Source organism: Phodopus roborovskii, unplaced genomic scaffold (assembly GCF_943737965.1).
Source record: "Phodopus roborovskii unplaced genomic scaffold, PHOROB, whole genome shotgun sequence".
Classification (NCBI taxonomy): domain Eukaryota; kingdom Metazoa; phylum Chordata; class Mammalia; order Rodentia; family Cricetidae; genus Phodopus; species Phodopus roborovskii.
In genome coordinates this window covers 11360510-11380782 of record NW_026125059.1, presented here as the reverse complement: position 1 = coordinate 11380782, position 20273 = coordinate 11360510, and the positions used below count along the sequence as shown (strand labels likewise).

Sequence of the window (20273 nt, the reverse complement as noted above, 5' to 3'; positions counted from 1 at the left end):
ATTAGGAGGTGTGGCCTTGTTGGAGTAGGTGTGGTCTTGTTGGAGGCAGGTTAAAGATTTCATATATGCTCAAGCCACACCCAGTGAGACAGACCACTTCCTGTTTCCTGTGAGTCAAGACGCAGGACTCTGGGCTCCTTCTCCAGCACCACGTCTGCCTGCATGCTGCCATGTCCCACCATGATGATAATGGACCGAACCTCTGAAAATGTAAGCCACCCCAATGTTTTTCCTTCATCAGAGTTACTGTTGTCGTGATGTCTCTTCACAGCAACAGAAGCTCTAAGACAGCCTACCACCCATTTCTGATGTATCCTCATGGTGCCTACCCGCTGACAAGGAGCCTCGAGCCAGTTTGGGGAGCAGCAGATCCAGCTGGCGGAAGGTGTGGAAGACATCACCCGAGTGGACACGGTCCTGGGCTTGGCTCTCATGGGTGCGTGGCAAGGCCTCCACTCCATACAGGGTCAGGTAGCCGGCTCTGGGGATGACAGCAACAAGTCACATTCCTGTCTTTAGTCCCTGCCCTGCCTCAGGTTCCTCTCTTTAGTTCCTGTCCTGACATCCCTCAGGCTGAGACCTATAAATGTAAGATGAAATAAATCCTTTCTTCCCCAAGTTGCTTCGAGTCAGAGTGTTTTACACCACAACAGGATAAAACAGCCCACCGCTCCCCCTGCTTGAGCTCCTCCAGTCACGGGTCTCCCAGAAGAGGGTTTTCCAAGCAGGAAGATGGGGGACACCAGAATGAGGGGGGTGAGACAGAGAGATCCACGCTTAGGCCACAGCCTGCACCTCACCCACACAGTGTATGCGGCAGTAGGGCCTGCAATGAATGCTGGGTGGGGGCGGCGGTAGGACGATGGAGAAATACCTGAGAGGCTGGGTTGGCGGATACACAGACGGATGAGGGGGTGGGTGGGTGTGGATGGGTGGGGGGACACAGGGAGGGATGAGTGGGTGCATGGGTGGTGAGTAGGAAGGTGAGCAGATGGATGGATAGTTGAATGGGTGAGGGAATGGGTGGATGTGGTGATGGGGTGACTAGAAAGATTGGTAGATAAGTAGAACGCACTCCCGAGAACTCTGCTGGCAGGTTATCCAAGTCTCTGACAGGAGCCTTCAGGGTCACCATCACTTCCCTTTCCCAGGCCAGGCTAGTGTCTGTGTCCCTGGAGACAAGCCCTCAGCGTAGGGGACTCTTCTCTGTCCTCTAGGCTAACAAGAAGCCCACCTCCCCCTAGGAACAGTGAAGGGTCAGAGACCAAGCTCAACCTTACCCTTACCTCAGCCTCAGCCTGGAAGTTTCTCTCCCTCCCCTCTCCTGACTATACTCTGGGTAGATAAGAGCAAGACACAGCCCAGAACCTAAGTCAGCTTCCCTGTAAGCGTAAGTGGTTCAAGGAGGCCACTAGGTGGCACTCGGTGCCAGAACCGGTCAGATTCAGCTATCTTTAAATTAGATCTTCATCTTGAAGAACAGGGGAGCCAACATCACATGAACAGGGAGCCACACTGAAGGCGTGGCTGTGAGCAGCCGCTTATGACCCGGACAGGGACTCCAGGTGAGTCCCCAGGTCTCAGTTTTCCCATCTAACGAGTGGAGTCTGTAAATTACCACCTTATGGGACACGAAGTGAGTTTACCCATCCATTCCACACAGACCTGATGCCACCAGTGTGTAGCCAACAAACAGTTGCCCTTTATCAGAAATGCACGTGTGTGGCTCTGAACTTCTGGGGATAGTTACAATGTCTTGTTCTTTTTAAGCGGCTCTGCAAACCATGGAGATGCCCAGTCCCCGGTCCCTAGCCACCTGTTAAAAGCCTTCAGTAGGTCCTGTCCACTGCGCATTCTCCCAGGCACAGGCTGCCACTGGGACTCACCTATGAGTGGGTCCCTCTGCCTGGTTCGCACCTATAGATGTCCCCTACACGGGAGCGTAAAGCTTACACATGAGATTGTAGCGGGCCCTTTGTAAGTCCCCAAGGGAGCACCACTGCCGCCCGGCTAAGCCTCCATCCCGAGGTCTTCCTGCAGGCTGTGAGACTGGCTTCTGCAGACGTCTCCACCTGTTCCCCCTCTGTCACTTGCCCCCATTGCTGTAGCCATACCGGCCCCTTCACCCGGCTCCTTCCCACCAGGAACTTTGCACATGCCGTTTCCTCACCAGGGTCTTGGTACAGCAGGCACCCCTCAGCCCCACAGTTAGACCTCATCACTGAGACTAAAAGCACCCCCTGATGTCCTATCTCTGGATCTGTGCCTTCTCAGGCAGAAGGAACTCATTTGCTATGGTCTCTGCTGTGTCCCATGGGACCATTGAGGACACAGCGCAGCTGAAGGATTTGCGCTTGGCTGTACTGTTTTTACTACAGTCATGAGTCTGGCCTCAGGATAAGCTCCCTGGTCCCCCAAGCATCCTCTCTGCTGGCCTCTGAAAGCCAGAGTCTAAACCCCAGCACAGATGCTCTGTGAAGCCAAAGAGGCAACTCCTGCCCCAGGGAACACTTGGGGCCCTTTCACAACTAGCGTCTGCTTTACAGCTCAAGTCATGTGAGGTGAGTTTGGGGTCTCGCCTGAATGTTCCCCTCCTACATTCTGCTTCAAGCATCACCTACAGGGTACCCCCCCCTTGGCCACGGCAGGGTTGTGGGCTCACCTCAGTAGGGAGCTGTAGGCAAAATCAAGGAGACCTGTCTCACGCCAGCCACTGGCTGCCTCTGTGGAGTCGCCCAGCAGGACCGTCCGGAGGTTGGTGTACATGGCTTCTGTGAGCGCCTGCAGGTCTCTGTGCATCAGCATCCTGCGGCCAGCAACAGAAGTTAGCTACTCACCACTTGGGGTACTCAGAGAAAAGACCGTGCGCATGTCAAAGGAATGACAGTTACCACCGAGACACTTTTACAGCGGAGAAACTCAGGCATGAAGGACAGCATCAGGACAAGGCCACACAGCCAGTGTGGGGCTGAACCCTAGTCGGCCCCACTCCACATTATGAGCTCTTGGCCAGAGCAGTCTGTCCTAGCCTGGTGCACAAACATGGACAAGGGACCCGTGGGCTTTCCACGAGCTTCAGGACAAGGTGGGCCTGGGAAAGAGCCTAGCCAGCTCCTTCGCCGTGAAATCCAGCAGAAGGCTGCAACTACAGTTTCAGATGAGACAAAGAGAGATTGGGCCACTAACCTGGTCCCTTCGTGTGCACCTGAGTGACAAAGTCTAGGGAGCATGTGGCAAGAGTGAGGTCCATACTGGGTCTCCTTCTTGCTAGCAGAGCCTGGGGAGCTGCTGCTCAGAGCAGAGGGTGAGAGGTGCTCTGTCTACACTAAAGCTCCATCTAAGCCACAATTGGCAGCAAGTGACCGGAGGAGCGTCTAGGGCGTGGTGCTACCTGTGGAACCTAGTGGTGGCGACAAGGACCAGCAGGTGTGGGCCAGACAGTGATTCCAGTTGCATTTGTTTTTAACTGTCTTTCTGGGACAGTGGCTTCATGGATGTGCTAGCTAGTATTATATTAACTAGACACAGGCTAGAGTTATTAGAGAGGAAGGAACCTCAATTGAGAAAATGCCTCCATAAGATCAGGCGGTAGGCAAGCCTGTATAGGACAGTTTCTTAATTAATGATTGATGGGGGAGGGCTCATCCCATTGTGGGTGGGGCCATCCTGGGGCAGGTGGTCCTGGGTTCTATAAGAAAACAGACTAAGCAAGCCTTAGGGAGCAAGCCAGTAAGCAGCACCCTCCATGGCCTCTGCATCAGTTCCTGCCTCCAGGATCCTGCCCTGTTTGAGTTCATGTCCTGACTTCCTCCAATGATGGACTATGATGTGGAAGTGTGAGCCAAATAAACCCTTTCCTCTCCCAAGATGCTTTGCTCATGGTGTTTCATGAGTCATGAGAAACCATGACTAAGACAGGCCAAACAACCCAGCCCAGGCCCACCCACAGGCCCAGCTCTGTACTCACGGCTTCATCTTGGCCTTCTCCTCACTGGGGTTAAAATGTGGAAGCTGCAGATCAAAAATCCTCTCCATGAGGAAGATGGCATAAGGGTGGAAGTCCAGCCGTGTGCGCGGCTCCCACACCACCGTATCATAGGAGTGTGGGTCCAGGAGGACAGTGACACATCTGCCTCCCACCAGCACCTGTTGGAGGTTGGGAATGGTGGCAGCACTCTGCATTCAGCCATCTGTGGGCAAGCACTGGCCCCACCGGCATCATTCTTGATTGTCCCACCAATTCTGTGAGCTAGGGACCGCCACTCGCCCATCTAGGCTGGGAGAAGGGACACTGTGAACAAAGTCTCCATGCTGGAAAGAAGCAGGGCTAAGACCAGCTAAAGCCTTCTAAAATCAAAGGTTGTAGCCAGGCCTATAATCACAGCTACTCAAGAAGCTGAGGCAGGAGGATCCCAACTTCAAGGTCTGTCTGGATTAGAGTGAGTTCCAGGCCAACCCAGGTAATAGTAAGATCCTGCTCCAAATGAAGAGAGAGAGAGGGCTGGGGTATAAAAATGAAAAATGGTATGGCACTTGCGTAGCATGCAAGAGGTCCTGAGTTCAACCCCCATTACCACAAAAAGGGGAGGGTGAGTGGATGGGTGGACATGACTGGGTAAATGCTAGCAGACTAACTGTAGATGAGTAGGTGGGTAGGTGGATAAGTGAACAGATGAATGGAAATGTGGGTAAGTGGATGGGTAAATGCTAATGGTGACTGAATTGATATAGGAAGGAGAAATGAACGGAAGAAAACAATGGATGGGTAGAGGAAAATAAGAAGGTAAGAGGAAGGAGAGATAGAGGGTGTTAGGTTGAGTGTGTCAGGTTGAGGACAGGACAGATCAATTAATTTGTTAGGTGGATGAATGCATGTTAGAATGTTAGGGACATGGGTGACAATATGCTAAGAAGGATGAATGCTGGAGGGCCAAGAGCTGGAAGCATTTGAGAATGAGGGGTGCTTGAAGGAGCTGAAAAGATGGACAAACGATGAATGAGTGGATAGGTGAGTGGGTGGTTGCATGGGTGGGTGGTGTAGGTAAATGGATGGATGCGTGGGTGGGTGGTGTAGGTAAATGGATGGATGGATGCGTGGGTGGGTGGTGTAGCTAGATGGATGGATGGATGCGTGGGTGGGTGGTGGGTAGGTAGATGGATGGATGGATGGATGCGTGGGTGGGTGGTGGGTAGGTAGATGGATGGATGGGTAGGTGTAAATGGATGTTTCTTGTCCGAACCGATGTTTACATATGGCACCCCATGTTGGGCACCAAAATGTTGTTGGGTTTTGTTTTGTTGTTATTTGTTTTTATTTTATTTATTTATTTTTTGGCTCTTTGGGGGCCCATCACTCAGCTCCCAAAGAGGTTTATTCTTTTTTATGAATGCCTTACCTTATCATGGCTTATTTCTAGTCAGCTTTTCTTAAACCATCCCATCTACCTTTCGCCTCTGAGCTTTTATCTTAATCTGTTCTATATACCTTCTTTACTTCTTATTCCATGTCCGGCCATGTGGCTGGGTGTCTGGCCCCTTCTTTTCTCACTCCTCAACCTCCTCTTCTTCCTAGCTCTCTCTCCCCCCAGATTTCTCCTCCCATTTATCCTCTCTGCCTGCCAGCCCCGCCTATCCTTTCTCCTACCTGCAATTGGCTGTTCAGCTCTTTGTTAGATCAACCAGGTGTTTTAGGCAGGTAAAGTGCACAGCCTCACAGAGTTAAACAAAACAGCATAAAAGAATGCAACACATCCTTGCATCATTAATCAACTGTTCCACAGCATAAATGAATGTAATACATCTTAAAATAATATTCCACAACAGATAGGTGTGTATAGATGGGTAGACATGTGGGTGGATGCATGAGTGGGTGGGTGGATGGTGGGTGGGTGCACAGATGGGTGGGTGGGTAGGTGAGTGGCTGCATGGATAGGTGGATGGGTGGTGGGTAGATGGGTGGGGGTGGATGGGTGGTGTGTGGATGGGTGGTGGGTGGTGGGTGGATGGGTGGGTGTGTGGATGGGTGGTGGGTAGGTGGGTGGATGGATTGGGTGGATGGGTGCATGGGTGGTGGGTAGATGGGTGGATGTGTGGTGGGTAGGTGGGTGGGTGGGTGGTCGGTGGGTGGGTGGATGGATAAAATACAAAACATGTGCAGAGAGTCAAGCAGAGTCAGGCGCTGAATGGATAGAGGGTAAGCGCTGGGCAGGCAGTGGTTGATGGAGACAAAGGCAGGGAGAAGACTGGAGGAAGTCAGTGGAAATGGAATCTGGAGATGGAAGCCGGGCAGATGTTGGTGAATGAGAGAAGAATGCTGGGTGAATTTTGATAGGTGAAAACAGATGGAGAGCGGCTAAGAGAACTGGTTACTCTTGCAGAGGACCTGAGTTCAGCTCCCAGCACCCACATGGTGGCTCACAACCATCTGTAACTCCAGCTCCGGGGGATCTGACACTTTTCTCTCTGGCCTTTGCAGTCATCCGAACAGGTATCATACTATCATACACACACACACACACACACACACACACACAGAGAGAGAGAGAGAGAGAGAGAAATTAATCTTAAAAAAGATAGGATAGACAGATGAGAGATGATAGACATGCAGGGTGAGTATACAGAAAGACAGATGGATAAGTGGATGGGTGGAAGTGTAATATTTAATCTTAATTCCCGATCTGATTGCATCAAGAAGCACCTTAAACGTGGAAACCCATCCCTGGGTGTGCCTGTTTCCAGACACCCTTAGAGCACAGCGCTCTGCTGATGACTGATACGTGATGTGTAGTTGGACAAGTGACAGATGGATGGGTCAGTGTGTGGGTAGATGTTGAAGGAGTCGGTGACCCCAGCAATGAGCCAGTCACTCACCCCTTCCTCCTAGAGATACTCACAGTAAATATGTCACCATGCTTCTCCTTCATCCTGGTAAGGAAGCTGGCAGCATCTCTCCCGAACTCCAAGGCATGGCCCAGCCAGGGGATGCTGCCCAGGTCCAAGGGAGGCTCGCCAGGTCGCCTGCAGAAACCACAGCACTTAGCACCATGTGATAAAGCAAGGGAGGGACAGAGTAGAGGCCATGGGGAAGTCAGAGGAGGCGCTGAACAGACAACTGGGGGTTTTTCTTCTGCGAGAAAACCTCTTTCCAGCAAGATGAGCAGCAAGAATCAAGGCCCTGGGGTTGGTGCTATGGGTTCAAAGGAAAGTATGGGAGCAGGTGTGGGTGGGCCAACAGGGTAAGGACAAGCATGTGCGGCTGTAGCCAGAGCCAGAAAGGTTCTGGGTGAGGCCCTGTGGTCGTGTGGGTAGCAGCACTGTGGCTGTGTCTGAGTGGGGTGGGGTTCCTGACAGGGTCTGTGGCGAAGATGGCCGGTGCAGTCATGTTCTGTAGTCCCATTAGCCTCTGTATAAGGTGAGGGTGGGTCCTAGGAGCCAGGCAGGGTCTACTGCATAGGTGACTCCCCATGGGAGGAAGCTTCCAGAACCCAGCAGAAGGGCAGAGTCCTCTGAGCCAGTCTGGGCTTGGGCCATCTCACATTCCCTCTCCTGCCCACAGGAAGAGGGTGGTATCCATGGCAAGGACACAGGGTTCATTACCCCTCTCCATGGATGCAAACCTGACAGCCCTCCGTGTATGGCCTGGAGGAAGGCCAAAATGCAGGCTGCCTCATCTCCCCACAAAGGCTATGTCTGCACTGTTCAGGGCCAGGGTTCCCGGGGAAAGGAGCAATGTAAGGTTCTTGCAGGATCCTACCACAAGGCCTGGAGAGTTGTGAGCAGCCCAGCATGGATGTTGGGAACTCTACCAGGTCCTCTAAAAGAGCAGCAAGCACCATAACAGGGGAGCCGTCTCTCCAGCCCCAGGGAACAGACTTTAAAACAAGCTTTCTTCATAATGGGCCAGTCCTGATGGGGAGATGGGACTTCTCCAGGCAAAGGAATTCAAATCAGGAAAGGAATATAAGGGTCAGTCTCTGCAGTTGGCTTCCCTTCCATGTGGACTCTGCCCATCCCCACCCTAACCCAGGACCAGCTGCTAGCTTGAAATACAATAACTAACTACCACCCAGACTCACAGCGCCTGTGCTCAGTTTCTATAGGAAGTTACATCTCATCTGCCAACTCCGTGGGAGGAACCAGGAGCTGAGGAAGCCCCTGGGAGCTCCCTGTCTCAGACGGAGAATCACCAGAACCATAGGGATGCGGTGAATGAATGAGTGACTGAAGAAATGAGTGACCAATGTGTGAATAACTGACAGTGATTTACTCAGTGAATGAAAGCCAACAAATGAATGAATGAGTGAACTGTCATAACTCTCCTCATGCTGTGGTTCATTCACTCACTCACCAAACATTAACCACAAGGCAGACATTAACCTGGATACTGGAGAAGACAGAGCAGAGACCTGGGCCGATGCCCCCAGACCCATTAGGGAGTGAACAAGAGAGACACGGTTCAGCCACAGAGAACAAACAGCCTAGTTTCAAAATTCATGAGCCTGAAACCCAATCTGTGGTGGCACACACCTTTAGTCCCAGCACTCAGGAGGCAGAGGCAGAGGCAGGCAGATCTCTGTGAGTTTGGAGCCAGCCTGCAGTGGTACAGTGTATGCCTATCAGTCACGAAGCTGTGGAGTGTCAATCCCCAACATTGCAGATAAATATATATATATATATTTAAAAATGAGCCAGATTCTGTCTGGTCTATAGAGTGAGTGCCAGGACAGCCAGGGCTACACAGAGAAAACCCCTGTCTAAAAAAAAAAGAAATTAAAAAAAAGAAGAGCCAGACATGGTGGCCAGGCCTGGAATCCCAGCGCTCAAGAGGCTAAGGCAGGAGAATCATGATTTTGAGATCAGCTTCGATGAAGACTCTTTCAAAAACCAACAACTAAAACAAGCAAAGAATTTGAACAGGATGGTTCCCCAAAGAAGATGCTAAAATGAGCAGCGGGCATTTATTTTCCTGGGCAAGGGTAAACAAAATCACAAGGCACTATTTTGTACACACTCTAATGGCTGCAGTTCTTCCTTTCTTCCTTTCTTTCTAACATTTAAAGGAAAACAAGGGTTTGCAAGGATGTGTAGAAACTGGAACACACCAGATGGTGGTGGCGCACGCCTTTAATCCCAGCACTTGGGAGGCAGAGGCAGGTGGATCTTTGTGAGTTGGAGGCCAGCCTGGTCTACAGTGTGAGTGCCAGGACAGGCTCCAAAGCTATGCAGAGAAACCCTGTCTTGAAAAAAACAAAACAAAACAAGAAAAACCCCACAAAAATAAATAAATAATAGGAAACTGGAACACATGGATGGTTGCAGTTGTTTTAGAAACTGGCAGTTCCTTAACAGTTGCGCATAATACACGAGGAAGCAATTTATCCCCGAGAAAGAGAAACGTGTTCACACATAGGCAGGCCACTCACAGTAGTGCTGCTCATAACAGCCTTGGAGCAGAAACAGCTAAATGTGGTGTGTCCACGCTGCGGAAGAGTTTTCAGCCTTAAAGAAAAACGAAGCTAAGTAGAAGCGAGACCCAAGAGTCGGGAGAGCCAGTGGGCTAGGCATAGATTAGAGGCTGCCTGGGAAACAAGGGCGGAGAACATCTGCCAACAGATTCAGGGGTTCTGTTTGGAGAGAAATGTTCTGGAAGCAGGGATGACGGCTGTCCAGCTCCCTGACTATACAAAAACGTTGAGTTATAGTTTTAAGTGGCGAATTTTATGGTATGTGAATTACATCCCATCAAGTGAAAAGTACAGGGCAATGGCTAGGACAGTGAAAGACCGCATGGAAGAAGAGCATGAAGGAAGATGTGTGTCCCCAGGGAAGGGGCTGACGGTGAGAACACTCAGGCAGGGGGGGACGAGAACCTACTGGCAAGGGGAGGGCAGGGGCTGAGGCCCTGGGATGGCAGCATGCATAGAGGCGTGACAGAGGCTGTTAGAGATGACCTTGAGAACCATGAGAGCCCGAAGGTCAAGGAGAGTCTGGCTTCTACGCCAAACATTGAGGATCCCGTGGAGGGGTGGAGCAGGAGTCTGTCAGGGACTCAGCTGCTTTTATAAAGGGCAGCAGTAGAGAGGGGCGAGGAAGGAGGGCGGGGTCAAGAGATTCTGGCGACTGTCCAAAAGGGAAGGCCTGGCATCGGCTCTCCCACTCCCAGAGTGAGGGCCTTTGGTTCACATCCGGCAATTCAGGAGAGCACGGGCTTCCCCCTACCCTTCTCCCTCTGCCCTCCACACCTCCAGAGTCCCTAGAGAGTGGGGGCCAGAGGTGTGCGGGACAAGAGGGCCAAGGCTGGGCAAGACTGAAGCAGACCCACAGGTGATGTTGGGCGACACAGGAAGTGCCTCGCCCTCCAGCCCCTCAGCTTTCCCTCAGTAGACTGCTTCTGAGTCATTGGCAAGCCCAGAGACCAACAAAGCCAGCATGTCTCCTCTGCAAGGGGTTTCCTGGAGCTGCCAGGGGCCTTCTTCCTTCCCAGTCCCTTTGAAGCCCAGGGCTAGGCCGGCTGTCACTAGCCAATGTGCACCTGCCCAAGTCCGGGATCAAGAGCAGGAGAAGTTGGTTGTGCAAGAGAGGCCGGAAGGCCAGTGGGCACCACCCAGACTTGGACACCAGACTTCCTGGCTTCAAATCCCAGAGGTACTCCCTGCCAGCTTATGACTTGGTTGTTCTCTGCCTGTTTCCTGGTCTATAAAGTGGGAAGAGCTGCCTTGTGAACACTGTCCATCTGACGAGGGTGAAGATCGAGGAGATCACCTGACACCTGGCAGCCAGGAGTGAGTGGGAGAAGGACCCAGAAGCCGCCTGAGTGTCCTTTACTGAGAAACGGCCCCACCATAACACTGGCCAGTGTTGCTTTGCTGGGTAGTAGCAGCTGTTCAGAGCCCAGAAATCAGTGGCTCCTACTGACACTCGGTGGCTCCTCCCTCCTGACTCAGTGACTCCTCCCCCGACACTGTGAGGACCACAGCGCCCACTTTACAGTGGAGAAAACGGAGGCATGGAGAGGCTGAGATCCTTGCCTGGAGGTCCCCCATGGTCCAGAGTGCTGGGCTCCCATGTGGTACCCCACCCCCACCTGTGATTGTCCCTGGGCCAGAGGGGCTTCTTCCGTGGCTTTACCCTACCGTGGCGATGGTGCGGGGGACCAGGTGTTATTTCTGGCCATGCCCTTCTTCCCACAGAGAAGCCCAAGAAGGCGCAGACAAAGGCAGGAAGCTGGAGCCTGGGCGCCCAGCCCCTCAGGCAGCCAGCGTCTCCCCTGCACTGGACCCCAAGCCAATCCAAGCCCAGGCCACATTCCAGAGTGACTCAGCCTGTGGACAGCTGGGGCTAAGGAGGTTCTATTTCAGAGCCTGTGGTCTCCCAAGGCTAATTGACACTCTCACTCTTTTGAGGAGCTGCCAGGCCAGCAGTTGGGGGAGGGAAGTACTTGAGGCTTGGCCCTCCCCTCCTGGGTTCCACGTTCAGACACCAAGAGCTCCCTTTGGTCTCTCCTGGATGGTAGGGACCTCAGACTCTGGTGGGTCCTCACTCATAGACCCCAGAGCCAGCTCTGCCACAGCCTTTGTGAACCAGGGTAGGGAGCCTGTGGTGGCTGTCACTCACACTACGGTGACCCTGGCTTGAGGATGGTGTCTTCACTGGGTGCCATATTTCAAGAGAGCAGGGCACCTAGTGTTCACTCAAACTCTGGAAACTGTCCCTGGAACTTAGTAGGTGCTTAAAGACTATACTCACATGAGTCCATTGTGCACATAGACTCAGGGTCAAGAAATCAAGGCAGGTGAAGTGCCTGGCATGCACTCCTGGTTCTGGGACATCCAGCTCAGAGGCTGGCTGGATTGGCTGTGCAATGCTGGTAGGCTGCCCAACCTCTCTGTGCAAGCAGAGGGAGAACCCTGGGAGAATTTTCTGGGAAACGGAGCAGGGCTCAGGTCATCTCCACTGGTGGGTAAACTTTCTCTTTAACCTACTTAGCCCAGCCTTCCTCCAGAGCCCACCCACAGGCCTCCAGGGATCCTGTATGCCACTAACACAGGCTCTTCTAAAACTATTACATGTTGCTTCCCTGCTTCACAGCCTGTTAGAAGAAGCAGATGGCAGCTGATGGGCTGTGGCTTTGTAGGTAAAATGCTTGCAAGGCGTGCATGAAGCCCTGGGGTTATCCTCAGCATGAATAAACAGAGTGTAAACCCCTGGCACCCTGGCAGGAGGATCAGGAGTTCAAGGTCATACTCAAGACCAGCCTGGAATCCATAAGACTGTCTCAAAAATGAAAAAGAACGAAGAGAGAAAGAGGATTTTCAGGTCATCGACATCCACAAAAAAAAAAAAAAAAAAAAAAAAAAAAAAAGCCAAGCGTAACTGCTTTTGGAGCTTCGGGCTCAGTGAAAGACTGACTCAAAAATTAAGGTGGAGGGCAATTGAGGGCAATAGCACGTGTCTAGCCCTGGACTCCTCCACACCACAGGAGCATAGCACACACACAAACGTGTATACACAAGAAGGGGCCAGTGGGCATCTGTCAGTGGGTAAAGTCGCTTGCCAAGCCTGGCAACCCCTAAGTGGAAGGTGAGAACCAACTCCCCCAAGTTGTCCTCTGACCTCCACACACAGGCCACAGTACACGTTCTCACACACATGCACACACAAGCATAAATAAATACTCGTAAACAAACCCTCAGAGAAAGCTTTGGTAGCAGCCCACGGCCTCCTCAGGGCAGGTTCTTAGTTTGGACTTTGTTTTCGAAGCAAACAGACTGTCAAATTACTTATTACATATGGCTCCCCATAACACAGCAGAGGACCCTGTGGCGGACAGACCAGCTGCGTGCTGGAGCAACAGCAGGAGGAGGCAGGGGCTGTTGTGAGGTTTAGAGAGAGCTAGGCCCCCAAATCCAGGAAGTGTGGCTGTGTTTTCCCATTTCTACAGGAAGATGGAAGACTGGATTTTGTGTGAAGCCCTGCACCCACCCCCTCCCAGCCCCACTGGGTACCGGGAAGAACTAAACTTACAGTTGGACCAATTTAGTTACCTCTGTTTTATACCTGTTAAAATGACATCCATTTCTGCATAGTAATCTTGCCTCCTGCCCAGGCCATGCCTTCCTCAATAATACAGAGGACCTCTCTAATCCCTCAGCTAAGAATCCCACCCTTGAGACATCTCTCAAGGATGCCCACACGGTCAGCTAGTAAGCGCATACGCACCTCTGCAAGCTACCTCAGAGTACCAATGGGGAAACTGAGGCCTGGAAAGCAGAAAGAATGTTGCTGGTAACTACTTGGCAAGTGACTAGACTCACCGGGCCCATACAGCAGATTCCTAACTCCACCTCCCCATCCCCCTATCTCCAGCTGTCCACACTGTCCCCAGAGAGAACAGTCACAGACATTAAACAAGATGTTAAAGTCTTATAGTTACAGAAATCTGCATCTGGACGGGGACGTGCAAGCTAGTAAGAATTGTTCTTTACTCTGACAGGATCACGGAATTAAGACTCTCCCTTTTCGATACATGTTCTGGAACATTTGGGAGAAAAACATCGTAACATCTGTAATATTTTAAACAAATATGGATGAAAGGGGTTCTTGGGTCATTCATCTTAGGTATAGTTGAACCTTCTAAGAGTACAAAGTTCATGACATTTAACACAGTGTGGGACTCACGTGGGGCCTGAGAAAAACCCCAGGCCACCTCTGCTGTCTTTCCTATGACTGAGCTTGGCATTTGTTCTGGAAGGAACATCAACCAACAGGTGGTGAGAATGTAGAGTTCCGGGAGAGAGGCGGTTCTGTGTTGCCTTTGTCCTCGTTACTAACTGGGACTCTCAGGCCGCGGACAATCTTAGGTAACAGGCACCGAATCACACCCTGCTAAATGATTGTAATTGTGACCTGCTTCCTTAACGCTGTGTAGTAAGCCTCTTTTTCTGAAAACAATGTTCTTATTTAAAAACAAAATTGAAGGTTTGTTTTGGGGGTGTTGTAAATGTTGGAGGGCAGGCACAGTCACCCACCCACTCGCATAGTCTAGTTTTGCTGGGACAAGTAGGGACCTAGGAACCCGGGGAATTGAAGGGTAGATATGGCATGTACTTTCTGCCCAGCCAGTCAAACCTCGGTGGTGTGATGGGGTGGTAGAAGTCACCCCCAGGTTTGGTCAGGAGAAAGGAATGGGGTAGGGTGGAGGAGAGCCTCTCGTATTTCCACCCAAACTTTGGGGCCCGCCCACGAACTTGTCCTCCAACACTTGCCTATCTTTTCCTTCCATGGGATTGTTTGGTTCCCAGCTGTGGATCTTATCATCTGGGATTTTTGAGTGGTCAGATCAGCGAAGCAACGTAAGGAAAAGGAAAGAAGTCATCGTTCCAGGGAATGGAAAATGCCTGTAGCCCAGAGTCTTAACCAGGGCAGAGCTCTAGCAAGTTATGTTTCCTCCTCTAAGAAGAGGGTAACAAAGGAGAGATGGCTCAGTAGTCAAGAGAACTGGATGCTCTTCCAGAGGACCCGGAATCCATTCCTGGCACCCACATTGAATGGCTCACGCCATCTGTAACTCCAGTTCCAGGAGATCTGACGTCATACATATGGTTTACAGACATACATTCAGGCAAAAGCCTCACATGCATAAAATTAAAAAATACTTTAACGGGAATAACCAGAGTGCTTTTAGGCAGGTGAGAAGGGTTACCCCAAGAGGCCAGGATCTTCCATACCCACGCCTCCTCCCCAAGCCTTCTCAATTACTTCCCCAGGTGCCCACGGGAGGAATGTTTTTGGTTTTGTTTTTCTATAAAAAGTTGGCTAGCCCACAAGTGCCAATATTCCATTAATCTCCCCCACCTTATGAAACTTCTATGGAAATCTTTTCGTTTCCCATGGGTGAGACTACATCATTCCCAGGTCTCGCAGTCTTGGAGCAGCTGAGTTTCTCCCACCATTCCCTCCCTTCCTTTGCCTTGATTCTTTGAAAAGTATACAGCTGAAAAAGACTGAGAGGTCAGACCCCAGCCCCTGGAGAAAAAACACAATTGTGACTTGCACTAAAATAGACACTAAGTGCCCTGGCCCTGGCATGCTCGCTAGTCCAGTTTAGGTCATGGCGCGCACTTTTTACAAAAAAAGAAATCCCCTTGCCTAGTTACTATCACATTGTTGGTGTGTTTCTTTGTTCGACATCAAGATATTTTCTCCCAATAATTTTAAGGTTCATCATTCCAGATTTCGATTCCACCTGGGAGAGTTTGATTCCTTTCCCTTAGGGAAGACACAGCCCATGGCCCATTGCTGGGGCCCACAGGGTCTGGGGCAAATGACACTCTTTCAGGTCAGTAACAATACCAGAGTGGGAAGTTTCTCAGCAATTCAGGAAGGGCCCAGGAAAATATTACAGTGGATGGACTCCACTGTATTTTGATATAAGAATTGGGGTTTAATCTTTAATGATTGTAATGTAAAATAATCAGGAAAAAAAAAAAAAGAAAGAAAGAAAAGGAAAATGAAGGAAATGATTTCCCCAAACGGGGGAACCAAGTTGCCCAGAGGGTCCCATTCAACGTTGTCTTTCTTGCCCAAGCAAAGGGGAAGACTGAACCACGCAACTTCCCATCTCCCCTTCCTGGGTGTGGGATTCTCCTCAGAGAACCCGGGAGACTTTGGATCAGGTTTGGGGGACAGAAACATGACTCCCATCCACTTTGTGTGGTTAGGTCCAACACTGTCTTGGACCACATGGTGCCAGGCAGCTGCACCACACGTGGCAAAAATAACTATTTTAACAAATCAGTTTCTCAAGAGCTTAAATTCCTACCAGTACCAGTTAGACAGTTCAGTGGTTAGAACACTTGTTGCTCTTTCAAAGGACCCAGGTTTAGTTCTCAGCACCCACATGGTGGCTCACAACCATCAGTAACTCTAGTTCCAGGGGATCTGATGCCCTCTTCTGGCGTCTAAGGGAACCAGGCACATACATGGTATACAGACATACATGTAGGGAAAACACACATATGCATAAAACAAAAATTAAAAAGAAAAATAATCTATGCCAGTGTGAAGAAGGTCACAGAACAGTCCAGGCCCTGCCATGCTCAGGTGTGATAGACTGACACCAAAGTCACTTTTTGCAGCTCAGTTTCTTTATGGGCTTCCAGGGAAATGGTGCCCCCTACAGGCACTGGGCACACCTCCCTTTTGTTCTGTTTCCTTCATGGACACCCAGCCCAGCAACAGACTGTACTTAGGAATCCAGGGAACATGGAAACCTTTAGATCCTATTGTTTTACTCCAGTATAATCTGTGGTAAGACACAGGGACTCACTGCCTTGGGTTGGGACCACAGAACTCCTTCCTCCGTTTCTCCAGTTTGCCCACACACCTGAGGGTAATGTCTGCAGCTCTATCCTAATGTTAATCTGACCTAGATGCTCATCTGAAAAAAAAAGGTGGGGGAGGGGAGTTGACAGTTCACACAGAGCCTATGAACTGCGTGGATCCCACAAGAACTTGTGTCCCCATGTGGGTGGCTCATTTCATCATAGGGCTGAGCCCACAGTAAACCCACGGATCATTGCCATCTTGACTGGTGACAACATCAAGATGGTGAGGGCCATGAACCAACCAACCACATGGTGTGAGCCAACATGGCAGCACCGCTAAAACTTCCTGGAACCACTGAGTCCTGGAGGGTCGCTGCACTCCTAGAATTTCCTGGACCACAGGCATTCAGTCCCAGGTTCTAATCTTTCTCTGGCTTTGGTCCTTTCCCTCACTGGATGTCTAATGTGGTCTTGGAAATGGGAGCTCCAGAGGAAATGCCAGCGCTGGCTCTACTGCCAGTGAGGTCAACGCATTTTTATATGACACCAGGGACAAAATTCCACCATAGTGGATTTTTTAGTGTTTGACATTGTTATGTATAACTTTTTTTTAAACTGGTTTTTAGAGGGGGCCTAGAGTTTTCCCAACCATGTGCTTCCAACACTAGCCAAACATCACTGGGAAATGGTTGAGGTAGCCAGATCTGGGAGACTCATGTGAATTTACAGCACGCCAGGGCTGTGTCTTGGAACCAAAAGATAGTTGGTCAGGTGCTAGACAAGCTGTTGCTAGCCTGGCTTGGATCACAGTGCTGCCCTTTTTGGAAAAGAAATTGCCCTGCTGGGTTACTTCTGCTTTGTCCCCATGTTTATTTGCTCAACACTATCTTGTTTAACACCCAAAGGTATAAAAACCAGTTTCATCCCAAGATAAAGGAGCTCTCAGATCCTCAGACAAGAGCCAGCCCAAACTGCCCTGTTGGGAGGTGTGTGCCCTCCCCAGGACAATGTTGTCGTCATGGTCAGTCATGGTCATTGTCATAGTTGGTTGTCATAGTCACCATCATCATCATCATCACGTTAAACACTGGGAACTGGGGCAGAGGACACGAACTTGCTCCACAGGCTGGAGCCCAGACAGACGTCCATCCTCATAAAATCCATCCCCTTCTTAGCTGTCCTACCTGCCCCAGGGCATAGCACAGGTCATAGGCCCCTGCAGGCAAACCAGAGCACCATATGTGAGACCCAGAGAGCTATAGAAATAGGGTCACAAGACGACTCAGTGGGTAGAGGTGTTTGCTGTCCAGTCTGATGACCTGAGTTGGATCCTCAGCACCCACAAAGCGAGAAAACCAGTGCCTGTAACTTGCTCTCTGACCTCCACATGTGTGTGTGCACCCACACGAGCACGTGAATACACACACACACACACACACACACACACAATTTATTTAAAAAGAAAGCTCTCATAATAATCAAAAAGTCCGTGAACAGAAAGACTGTGGGTTTGGGGCAATCCTGAGTGGCCCTAGCTCCCAGTGAGGTGGACGGTTCCACAGCTCACACCACAGGAACGAAACACAGGTCAGGGCGGGTGGGGGATGGGCTGGGGAGCCCACAAGTGACCTGGGCCGGAGCATGAGCATCTGTCACGTCTAACATCTGGTGTGAGCAAAGAAAACTCTGCAAGCTGCAAACACAGACCTGATACAGGAAGAGCTGACAGATAAGGACATCCAGCTACCCCTTACAAGAATGACTTTTGAATTTTCCTTCCCTCCTTTTGGGGCAGATAAGCAAACACATAGTTTTAGCTTTCACCTGGAAAAGTGCCTGGTGTGAGCTAACTGTTGGAAAACTCAAGTTAAGCATTGTTTAAAATGTAAGGTTCCCAGTCTTTCTGGGATTTTAAGGCGCTGTAATGTAAACACACACCAAAGCTGCCCTATAATACCAGAGCTGGAGTCTGTGGAAGGGAACCACTGTTGAAACATCTGGGGATGTCCTGTTGGACAACTCTAGACTACTGATGGTGCAGACAGACCCTGGAAGTTAACCCAGAGGACCGGTGAACTCCACCGTCTGAAATTCAGCCGTGGACCAGGCCTGGGTTTTAAGTGAGACAAACATCCCACAAGAATGTCGGATGTGAGCTGGGGCAGGAGCAGTAGCCGAAGGGAAGTGGGATAATGCCACTTTTCTGTAACTTTCAGACCAGTCTGAAATAGTGTGTGTGTGGCTGGGTTTGTTTGTTCCTTTTTTTTTTTTTTTTTTTTTTTTTTTTAATCTGGAGAGTTCCTCCCAAACCCAGCAACAGGAAAGGCCTGGAGAAGGGAGAAGAGACGGAATGAGAGGGCAAATGTATGCTGGTCTTTTGCGATTCAAATTAACTTTGTAATACCTTACACAAAAAATTACTGCCAGCTAAACTCCCCGGCATGAAGAAAAGTTTTTAGTTTTTTCTCCAAAATGGCAATCTCCAAGGATACCCACCACACTTTTAAAGGACCAAGAATCTGGTTCGACTCTACCCAGTCAGCGGGACTGGTGGGCCTCAGTTTCTCCGCTGGTGGGTATGTCGTGGATCATGGGAACATTATGCATGAGTGGGAATCCCTCAGGACCAGTGTGTCCCTAGCAGGGCCTCGAGTCCATCCTGAGAATACCCACTCGGGATCGAGCCACGGTGAGTCTAGAGATAAGTGTGCGCGGGTACCGTGGAGGCTGCAGCGTGGGTAATAGCAGCAGCTCTGCCCGGGTCACACGCCTCCAACCCTCGTCTTCACCTGGCATGCTTCTCCACCCTGACGCGCGTCCCGGGGACACTCACCGCACGCGCCGGCGGCTCAGCAGCAGCAGCAGCAGCAGCAGCAGCGCGGCCAGGCCGAGCAGAGCAGCCCAGGACATGGCTCGAGGGTGTGAGGCTACAGAGTGGCAACAGGTCACCGCCACCAACACCGGACCACAGGATCCCCAGTCCAGCCAGCCCTGAAGGCCCCCACTCTTAAGAGCCTGGCTGGAAAACGTGGGATGGAGAGGGAGGAGCGGGAAGGGAGGGGTTGCCGGGGCTGCTGCGGAGGGGAGGAGAGGGGATTGGGGAGGCGGGCTCCCGGTGGTGATGGGAGGGGGCAGAGAGGAGGAGACTGAACCAGAGCGACCAGGGGAGCCTTTCCGACTCATTCCTGCAAACCACACTCCCCAGCCCATCCCCCACCCGCCCTGACCTGTGTTTCGTTCCTGTGGTGTGAGCTGTGGAACCGTCCACCTCACCGGGAGCTAGGGCCACTCAGGACTGCCCCAAACCCACAGTCCCGACTGTAGTGGAGCTCACAGCAGGGCTTCAGGACCCTGTCTGTGGTCATATTACATGAGGGAGTCAGCCCTGCGCCTGCTTTACACACGCACCCGGCACACACCGCACACGCACCCACACACTCTGGGAGGGCTCCGTTCCAGGCTTAGCCTAGAGGGCAGTTTCGTTCAAAGACCAATGGTCAGGGCTGCACTTTACCTGACAGCGGCTGAGTGTCTGTCAAGAAGGGAGATTGCAGACTTTCTCCCAGCTGACATGAAAAGCGGACCCAGGGTGGACTGAACCCCACACACACACCCTGAACCCCCACACACACCACAGTCCTGCCGCTTGTTTCCCCTGCACCTCCTCATGCTCCCACCATTCCCCAAGTTGTTCCCCATCTGCCCCCTGGCTTCCAAGCTCATTTTCTGTTGTCAGTCTTCCCCACGGTATCAGAAGGGATCCTACCAGAGCTAAGCCTGCTACCGGTCCCCTAGCACTTGGAAGGTGGTGTCGGGAGGATCAGGAGTTCAAAGCCAGCTCTGACTACATAGTGAGTTGGAAACCAGCCTGAGCTTCACAACACCTGGTCACACACTCACACACACACACACACACACGCACGCACGCACGCACGCACGCACGCTCGC

At 51.2% G+C, this 20273-nt stretch overlaps 1 protein-coding gene across 1 annotated transcript in view; it reads right to left on the bottom strand.

Moving 5' to 3' along the window:
• Positions 1 to 19403, bottom strand: part of Ptgis (prostaglandin I2 synthase) — a 36650-nt gene extending 17247 nt beyond the window's left edge. The window contains exons 1-5 of the mRNA XM_051186006.1: positions 19159 to 19403; positions 6894 to 7017; positions 3968 to 4146; positions 2663 to 2806; positions 330 to 481 (exon numbers count right to left, since the gene is read on the bottom strand). Of these exons, the coding sequence (XP_051041963.1) occupies positions 330 to 481; positions 2663 to 2806; positions 3968 to 4146; positions 6894 to 7017; positions 19159 to 19235 (676 nt within the window). The 5' untranslated portion in view covers positions 19236 to 19403. The remainder of the gene's footprint in view (positions 1 to 329; positions 482 to 2662; positions 2807 to 3967; positions 4147 to 6893; positions 7018 to 19158) is intronic.
• Positions 19404 to 20273: the final 870 nt, after the last annotated feature.